This window comes from Porites lutea, chromosome 14, assembly GCF_958299795.1.
Source record: "Porites lutea chromosome 14, jaPorLute2.1, whole genome shotgun sequence".
NCBI lineage: Eukaryota > Metazoa > Cnidaria > Anthozoa > Scleractinia > Poritidae > Porites > Porites lutea.
The window spans coordinates 18325570-18335433 of NC_133214.1; the positions used below are offsets into that span (position 1 = coordinate 18325570).

Below are 9864 nucleotides of genomic sequence, written 5' to 3' on the forward strand. Positions count from 1 at the left end.
ACTGTTTCATGGGATATGTCACGTAACGTAACGTAACAAATACAAAGCATTCTTTCTTAAGAAAACCTGCGAACATGAATCTGAAATTAAGGAAAAGAAGTTAAGAACTTCCTCCGCTGCATCCAGTTGTAAGCACAACCAACAACAAAAAAGCGGTTGTCTTACCCTTCAATACACTTCATAGGAAGAATTCTTTTCAGTACGAGAGAGTCCCTCCACCCCTCTCCCCCTTTTTAACGTTGTCACTGCCAGTGTTGAATACGATCTTTGAATCCTTGTTATTTTGACAACCAGCGGGGGAGGGAGCAGAAGTCGGGCGAAGTCTGATAAACACCATTTGAGGATCAAAACGTTACGGTGTCTCCAGCCTTTTTGCAACTGTTGGTTGCCTTAAATGGGCCATTTACACGATTTAGTCTTTTTACTACTGAGACCAGAATTCATTTCGTTTTTCCTTTCATATTTAAATTTGGTAGTCCCAGTGAGGTTTAAATAACAAATGCCTCAATTTGCACAAGAAAGCAATACCCTGAAGGATTCCGGTCATAGTAGTAAAATGACGCCATCGTGCAAATGGCCTATTCTGTTAAGTGATCTATTCTTTGTCCTTTCCCCCTTACTATTTTTATCTATGAGCTGAACAATATCCCTTGACAAATGGACGGCTTAATTAAGACCAAAAAGTGAGCTGCCAAGTTGATTTTTTTTACGTTCAATTTCCCCTTTCTGCGCCTTGAAATTAGTTCAGAAATTGTTTAGAAACGAAGCCTCGCTTGATCTAATAATCAGTTCCCGTAATTCCCCTTTCACATCACATTTTTTTCATCCGCCGATTTTCATTGGTTATTGTTTGTGTTCGTTCAACAGAGACCTGCTCTCCCCGATGTCGAAACGGAGGAGTTTGTCAGAATGGAGCCTGTAAATGTGTAGGGGACTGGGAAGGAGATCATTGTCAGACACGTGAGTTAACCTTTCTTTGAGCCATAATTTCACAATAAGAGCTGCTGAACCACTTAGAAGAAGAGGCTCGAAGAAGAAGAAGCTTTATTTGTTTACATTCACAATAACTAAATTACAAATACAGACTACCTAACAAAACAAACAAACCTTTTTACCAGGTTAAAACGAATCCTCTTTTTCAAAGTAACGCAGACACTTAAATTATCTTGCCCCTCGTAGTTGCAGGTCTTTAAAATAATGCCCTTTTGGTTTTCGTCAATATTCTGTGGGCTAACTACTGATTGTTCGATTTAAACAATGGGTAAGCTCTTACATCAAGCTGTGATGTTGAGATGATTGGGCGCATACACGCACAGACGCGCGACACCTGCTTGGATCCGAGCTTACAGTAGATGACATTCTACTGTGCATATTTTTTATTGGATAGTTAATGTTACATGGTAGTACTTATCATATAAAAACGTTCCTTTTTTGTGTTATCGAAGGGTTAGAGCTACTGTACACCCATTCTTCCATAAATTTCGTTATTTATTCGTTTATTTATTTTGCAGTGTTACGACTACTATAACGAGCAACTAACTGTTTAAAACTTTCTCATACAGGAAAGTGCACAAAAAATTGCCAGAATGGAGCAGCCTGTGTGAATAATGAGTGTGTTTGTACAGGCGGTTGGGCAGGACAACTTTGTGACAGAGGTGTGTTAATGATATATACTTTTTTCACTAACATTGCAAACTGGTAAACATTAAAAAGCAGAGTCCTGCTAACATTAAAAAGCAATCCTGAGTTCCCAGATTCAAGTCCTGTCCACTGGTCTATTTTTCCTCAATAGTCCTGAGTGCCATTCCTTAGCCACGATTACGGTAGATTTTATCCGCTTGTTCGATTCCCACTCAGGTTCAAAAGCGTGGCTCTATAATTCTGTATACTGTGGCTTACGTTCAGCCGGAAATTCAAAATGATCTTTATCTCTTAAAATTACTACTTGGAGTAGTTCTCTTTTCCACCATTTGCCTTGTCAGTACCACGCGGCGCAACGTTTGAATGCTTGTAAATTGATATGCATCTGGTAAGTTGCGATGTTTTGAACCCCGATGTTTAAAGGGTCTATGTCATGGCAAGTTCCTTATTTTTAAGGTTAGACTCTGACTCGCTCTAACTCAGAATTAAAAATTCTAACTTACTCAACAGAATAATTTTTATAGTCACCTTTTAGCATTTCATACGCGTTCACAAAAACAGAATTTTCTGGACGTCCAAAGACGAAAGTAAGTCGCCTGGGGTCACCGAGCTAGGCTAGATCGGGCGGCCGTGCCGGTGGAATTACCAGCCGTTGTGGTCACTGTGGCTGATTGTTACTCAACCTAACTATAATTCTTTCTTCACAGCTACTTGTGTTCCATATTGTCAGAACGGCGGAACATGTGAGAAGCCTAATCACTGTAAATGCACGCCGTGGTACACAGGCGCTATGTGCGAAAGATGTAAGTTGTCCATATTGATAGAACTCTTAAACACTCATCTTCGATGGTTTATGTTAACCCTTTCACTGCCAGAGTGCTTGATGGAGTTTTGAAAGGTGACTGTAACTTTTGCGTTTGTGGACGAAATCCTATGATGTGACCATTCAAATGAAAGCTCCCTGCCTGTACTCACACATGGTACTTTTTGTTTTTCAAAATGTTAGAAAATGAAATTTCGAAATCTGGTCGAAATTTGCCTTTAACTACGTGTGGCAGTGAAAGGGTTAAAAAAAAGAAGAGCAAAATATTTTCGGAAAAGGGAAAAGAATTTTCTTGATCAACAATTTCATTGACGCCTGTTTTCTCAAGCTCTCTGATGAGAGTGTTATTATAAAAAATCTGTTTTATCTTTTGTTTGTAATTTTCAGCACTCTGCAATCCGGACTGTGGAGTGGGTGGAGTGTGCGGCTACAATAATACGTTAAGTAAGATGATGTGTACCTGTCTTCCTGGATATCATGGTGAAGCATGTGACCTAGGTATGAACTTCTCTTTACAACCTTATTGAGGATTTCTGGAGATTTTGGAGTCTTTGGTTTACTGACTTTATGCCCACCTGCCATCTCTCTCCTCTCCCTCCTTCCCTCTCTTCCTTTCTTGCTTCCCACGACTTCAATTTATTCTGCCTCCTTCCTTGCTTCCTTCCTCCCCCTCCCTCCCTCTCTTCCTTCCTTTCTTTCTACCTTCTTTTCTCTCTTTCTTTCCTTCCTCCCTTCCTCCCTCCCTCCCCCTCTTCCTTTCTTCTTTTCTTACTGGCCCTTCCTCTCTTCCTCCCTCTCTTCCTTCCTTCCTTCCTTCCTTCCTTTCTCCCTCCCTTCCTCCCTTCCTTCCTTTCTTCCTGCCCCTCCCTCCTTCTCTTCCCTCCTCTCTTCCTTCGCTCCTCCCTTCCTCCCTCCCTCCCTTCCTCTCTTCCTTCCTTTCTCCCTCCCTCCCTTCATTCCTTCCTTGCTTCCTTCCGTCCTTCCTCCCTCCCCTCCACCCTCTCTTCCTTGCTTCCTCCCTCTCTTCTTCTTCCTCTTCCTTCCTTCCTTCCTCCTCCTTCCTTTTTTTTCTGCCTTTCGTTTTTCCTGCCTCTTTCCTTTTCTTCTCTTCTCTTTTTCTTATTCTTTTCTTTTCCTTCACTTTTCTTCCTTACTCTCCTAATCCCTTTCTCCTTTCATTGGTCTGCTTTCTCTCGGCGGACTTAATTGCATTAATGCTGTGATCTAATGTTTCTCATTTTTGTTCTTGGTTTGTTTTAACAGTACGTCCATGTGAAATGCCTCTCAGTCAAGGTGTTAGTGCCCAGTTTCTCGACGAAACCTTTTATTCAAACGCTCAGAATAGGCTCCCCTTCACTGGCAACGCTGCCTCCACAATTGCCTGTCTCAAGTATCTTGCAGAAGTGGACAAAAAGTGCTACTCAAAAAACACAACGTTCACGCAGACAGAGTGTGAGAAGTATTGCGGTAAGCAGTGATTTTGTTAGAAATGGTTATGGTGAGTCCTTGGACTCATCTTGTGAAAAATCATAAGTCATAAGCCCCATTGAGTCCCAGTTCAAAAACCAACGAGTTCTAAATTGAAAAAGCTTGGGTCTTTATGTAATCAGGCAGTTACTAAATCTGAAGACAGACTCCAAAACTCACAGTTTACTGAAATTAAAATATAATCCTCCTGTTTAAACAACAAAATTGAGGGGACTGAAAATAAACATGTATCGTTAAACAACAACCACATTAACAGCCATAAAAATCACACGAACAGGATTTTCTACAAAAACATCCTCAGATCGATCGATCTTTGCGTCCTACGGGACGCACCCACACAGTAATTTTCAAGGAGTTATAATAACTCCTCTAGTGGGTTAATTTAACTCCTTGCAGTGCAGTTATTTTTTGGGGAGTTATTTTAACTCCAAAAAGGAGTTTAACGAACTCTTTTTCAGGAGTAGAAATGACTCCAGATATTGAGGAGTTAAAATAACCCGAAAAAAAGGAGTTATCCTGTACGTAAAATTTTTACTCCACTTTCAGAGTTCAATTAACTCCAAAAAGAGTAAAAACAACCCATGTAAGGAGTAAAAATAACCCCATTTTCGGAGTTTTTTTTAACTCCAGACTGGGAATAAAAAGAACTCTTTTTCAGAAGTAAAAATGACCCCAAATTTGAAGTTAAATTAGGAGCTAAAGTAACCCCAAAAAAGGGGTTTCCTGTACCTAAAATTTTTCCTCCATTTTTGGAGTTATAATAACTCCCTAAAAATTACGGTGCATTTGATTATTTTGCGTCTTTGGGGATTTTTATGCGTCTTGGACGCAGGGCGCAGAGGTAACAAAATCAGTGGGCAAGTCATTTATTTAGCATAGGTGATCGACTTCAAGTATTTCCCTTGTTTTTGTTTTTTCAAAGAGAAATAGTAAAGGCAAAACATAAATAAGAGCGCGGAAAATATCACCCTTACTGCTCTTCCTTTGGAATTGCACTAGACTTTCAATCCAGAGGCCCCGAGTTTAACTCCCGCCCTCCCGCTACCTGGATTTGTTCTCGGCAGTTCCGATTTTACAGCGTCGGCCATGTTTGCCTCTATCCAGTTGGGATTTTTTGACCCTGTTATGTTTAATTCGAATTGTTTGTTTCATTATGCCTGAAAAGCCCTTAAGGGAAGGGAATAATTCAATATCTATATTTGTTTACTCCTTGATGAATGTCACCATACATTTGGGTTTTTTTTTTCAGACGCTCTGGAGACGAATGATATCTGTAAGAAGATCTGGAATCCAATTGGCTATGGATATTCTGAAAATGATCTCAAGCGAGACAACATCTCGTGGTACTACGATACGGCCACACAGTCCTGCAAACAATTCCAATCCCTTGGCTGCCTCGGAAATGAAAACAACTTCAAAACTGAGTCGATCTGCCGAACAAAATGCTCTAGTAAGCACATAATGATAGTTGAGCCTTTCAAAATTCATAAAAGGACAAATTTTCTTTCTAGTTTTTTTGAAAACGAATCTACATTTTGAACGTTCTGCTGAAGTCAAAAGTGCGAACCACCTCGTATGGCATAATAGACATTACCACAGGAGAGTACTGTTTAGTAGGTTCATTTGAATGGTTACACTTTAAGATGTCGTCCACAAACTCAATAGTAAGGACCACCTTGTGCAGCGTAATAAACAGCACCACAGGAAAGTTCTGCTCAGTAGCTTTGGCATTTGAATGGTCGCACTTTAGGTTTTCATCCACAGATTCAAAAGTTAGAACCACTTGTACAGCATAATAAACAGTACCACAGGAAAGTACTGCTCAGTAGCTTTCATTTGAATGGTCACAATCTGGAATTTCGTCCACAGACTGTAACATCAGAACTACAATGCCTGTCTACGTGAGTGACTGCGGTTAAGATCCGTGGTTGCAAATGGATTTAAGTTTATATTCTCCTGAACTGAATTACCAGCAATCAGCTATTCCTTCCTTGGCTTAACTTATTCTAACTTTTACATGACAAGACATGCGATCACTTAGTCCAAAAATAAATTAAACCGTCCGAATTCATACTTTATAAGCGAGCACAATTCGTATCCAGTATGTCTCACTCGAAAACGCTTACATTTCAAATTTTTTTTCCCTTTATTGCAGAGGTTGTTCCGACTCTTCCAGCAACATTACCTGTCATAAACGGTAGGTTAATAACGTGGATATAATAAGGAAATAATGGATAAGGTTGAGCGGTATAGTGAGAATTATTAAACCTGAGGCTGTATTATTTGGCGATGCCTAAGGCTAGGGCGGATAACACAAACTATTAGAAAAGTTTTTAAAACGGAAAAAATTGTCGTGCGCCTTAATGTTTTCGTGGAAAAATGAAAAAAATTATAAATGATATAATAAAAGATGAATTAGCTACGGAGTGACTAAGCTGTAAATTTCCATCCTTATAGCACCTGGAAGTTGTTTTGTGACTGGTAAAGACCACTTTAGCACCTTTGATAACACTGGTTACCGCTTTACTGGAGCTTGTTCATCTATGTTGGTGATAGACAATGAGAATCCTAACCAGTTCAAAGTTGTCCTGAACGGTGATCCAAACTGTAATGTTAGCGTACCGTGCCAGAAGTCATTAGACATGATCGTAGATGGTGTCAGCGTGCATCTGGGAGCAATGACAAACACGTCTTTTGTTGTGAAAGTGGACGGCAATCCGATAAGTCTGCCTTATACGGCGTCAAGTCCATTAATTAAACGGGTCAGTGATAGTTATATTTCGTTTGTGGAAACCGGAATATCAATTAGTCAGTCAGTCAGTCAGTCAGCCAGTCAGTCAACCAATCACTAGGCCAACCCGTAAGTCGGTCGGTCAGTCAGTCAGTCCCATAGCGGTAGCCTGCAAGTTTTTCATGTTACGAGGCTAGTAAAGTACAAGTAATTTTTCATGTGTTTAGTAGCTTGAAATTCTAAACATTCGTCAGACGCTTATCATTCAACCTATTTACTGTTTCTCATTCAACAGAGTGGCCGCTATGTGCTAGTGAAGTCTAATGACCGTATCAACATTCTTTGGGACGGTGTAAAAGATGTTATCATCAAAGTCCCTGATACCTACTTGTATTCCAAAGATCACAAACTGATTGGTCTTTGCGGTCTTTATGACGGCAACAGTACCAATGACTTCACCGATATCCAGGGAAATGAGATTCAGAACCCAACACAGGACCAGATCAACTCTTTCGCGGACAGTTTCAAGCAGGATCCGAACTGTCAAAACCAGCTCTCTACCAAATTGAAATGTTACAGTCCAGACGGAAACGACGCCAACGGTAGAATCCACGCCGAGCGCGTGTGCAGTGTTCTTGAGGAGCCCGCTTTCCAGCCATGTCACCGGTTCGTTGACCCTAAGCCTTTCGTGGAAATGTGCATGTATGAAGTGTGCAGTACGAACTACACTAATAACCCTCGGAGCATGTGTGACGCCCTCGCTCTTTACACGCGGGTCTGCGCGTGGTATCACAACACGACCCTTACGTGGAGGCAGCAGTTCTGTCGTAAGTAGAGAATTAAATCAACTTTTGACACCAGCTAGTCAGTCAGCCAGTCGGTCAATCAGTCAGTCGATATGTCAGTCAGCCAGTTAGTCGGTGACCTACTCATCAGCCAGTCAGCCAGCCAGTCAGACAATCAGTCAATCAGTTGGTCATTTTTAGTCATTTAGTTGGTCAGTCTGTTGGTCAGTTAGTTGGTCAGTCAGTTGGTCAGTCAGTTAGTCAGTCAGACGGCCAGTCATTCAGACAATCAGTCAGTCAGTCAGTCAGTCAGTCAGTCAACCAGTTCTTCATTAAACTTTTGCCGCTCCTTTTCCAATGAAATGAACAAATAAGGCCATAACTGCCTATCGTTTTCAATTGTTTCCAGCTTGAGCTAGTTGAAAACGTTGATAAACCAAAAAAGATTTTCTGACCAACTAACCGAGAACAGTTGATCCTAGTAGAATACGAACTAAATTATTATGTTTTTGTTAGCCATGGACTGTCCCAACGAAAAGGAATACAATGAATGTGGTTCCTCCTGTCCCCTGACCTGCCGAAATGTTATCAGCGACCAGACGAAGTGCGGATCGCCTTGCACAGATGGTTGTCATTGTCCTCCAGGCAAGTGGCTGGATGGGAATAAGTGTGTTGATAAAAGCGACTGTTCTTGTTTGTATCGCGATATCACTTATCCCAACGGAGCAAGGAGGGCGGAGCCCTGCCAGACTTGGTGAGAATTTTAGTTCCCCACTCCAGAACCTATAAGGGAAATAGGTACAAGCTTTCGGTGCAACAATTTCTGGGGTCGTTTGGGTGGATAAGCATTGGTTATGATTAGCCTATGGTATTCAAGTCAAACATTAACAAATCATAACGCCTGTCCGCCCAAAATATCCCAAGAATCGCTACGCCGTAGATCTTAATCCATTCCCCTTATAGTTTCTTGAGCGGTGAATTTCTTTTTAAAATGTAAGTTGTATTTTATTTGTGAATGCTGAGAAGTGAGAAACTCTACAAATCCTTCTACAAGTTCAGGAAAGAAAGTGAGATAAACTAGGGATCAAGAAATTTTTATGGACCCAGCTTTCTCTACCGGCAAATTTTTCAAAAAGAATGAACTTCGCCATGTTGTTCTGTCTTTTGCTTCATGAGTTTCGCTTGTCAGAGGTCACGTGTTAAATATTCAGTTAGTGTAGAACTGCCTTCTAACGTTTTGTACGAGGTTAGCTATGTAAGTACATCCATGTGCAAATTTCAACGGTAAAGTTTACTCAGTCTGGATCATATTTTTTACCAACAAAATTCTCCGTGGTATGAAGACTTTTTATTACAAAATGCCAGTTATCAATAATACTTTGTTTTTGTTTATAGCACTTGTAACGGAGGGCTGTGGAATTGTGTTAAGAAACCCTGCCCAGGTAAGCTGTCAGTTAGAGTGTCATCAGTTTTTACGTAACAGAGTAAATGGTTTGAACTGGGGAATTATGTCATAGGTAGGCGGAATATGATCGTTCACATCAGTGTGTAGTCCTGAATAAGACTGATGTTGACAGTGACTGACGTTTCGACAACCTGTTCGGTAGTCCTTTTCAGATTCAGTATTATCTTATCAGTTGATGGTATTCAACTCTGGTTGTTGACCACAAAATAACCAGATAATAACCAGCAACTAGTCACTATCATCAACATTCCTATTGTCCTCAATAAGTACCAGCGTGCTAAATACATTGACACTTACATTAAGTGCGTTTTTTTTTCTCAGGGACCTGTTCTGTCCTTGGTGATCCTCACATCACGACATTTGACCGCGACAAGGGTTACACAATGAATCTGAAGCAGTGTGCCTATATTCTGTCCGAACACTGTCACATGCCAAATGGAACAGACAGAGGTTTCTCTATCACCATTAGAAACAGGTGAGATAAGGTTCTAAAGACAGGGCCATCTCACGGAACTCTCATCTTATGGAAATCTTTGTGATCAGGTCCCGGTTGTTCAAAAGTTGGATAGCGCTATCCACCGGATAAATCAATATCCAGAGGATAAGTATTACGAAAACCAGTTGCGCTATCCTTTGCAGCGGCGGATCTAGGGGGAGGGTGCAGGGGGTGCGCCCCCCCCCCCCCTCCGAGATGACCTGCGGTTTTCTAATACAACTGGTATTCTGCAAAAAGAAAAAACTATGTGGTTTATTGGTGTTGAACTAGAGCAAGAGACGAGTGCACCCCCTCCTAAAAAAAAAACCTGGATCCGCCCCTGCTTTGGATAGTAATTTATCTAGTGGATAGCGCTATCCACCTTTCGAACAACTGGGGCCAGATGGCTAATCATTTTTACATGAACTCAGATGACGCTGCTAAATTGTTTTGCTC

General features: G+C 41.0%; 1 protein-coding gene across 1 annotated transcript in view; it reads left to right on the plus strand.

Moving 5' to 3' along the window:
- Nucleotides 1-9864, plus strand: part of LOC140924012 (uncharacterized) — a 44307-nt gene that overhangs the window by 3947 nt on the left and 30496 nt on the right. The window contains exons 4-15 of the mRNA XM_073374017.1: nt 868-960; nt 1563-1655; nt 2349-2444; nt 2852-2962; nt 3728-3931; nt 5202-5402; nt 6108-6149; nt 6410-6714; nt 6979-7510; nt 7985-8222; nt 8864-8910; nt 9255-9408. Coding sequence (XP_073230118.1) covers nt 868-960; nt 1563-1655; nt 2349-2444; nt 2852-2962; nt 3728-3931; nt 5202-5402; nt 6108-6149; nt 6410-6714; nt 6979-7510; nt 7985-8222; nt 8864-8910; nt 9255-9408 — 2116 coding nt within the window. The remainder of the gene's footprint in view (nt 1-867; nt 961-1562; nt 1656-2348; nt 2445-2851; nt 2963-3727; nt 3932-5201; nt 5403-6107; nt 6150-6409; nt 6715-6978; nt 7511-7984; nt 8223-8863; nt 8911-9254; nt 9409-9864) is intronic.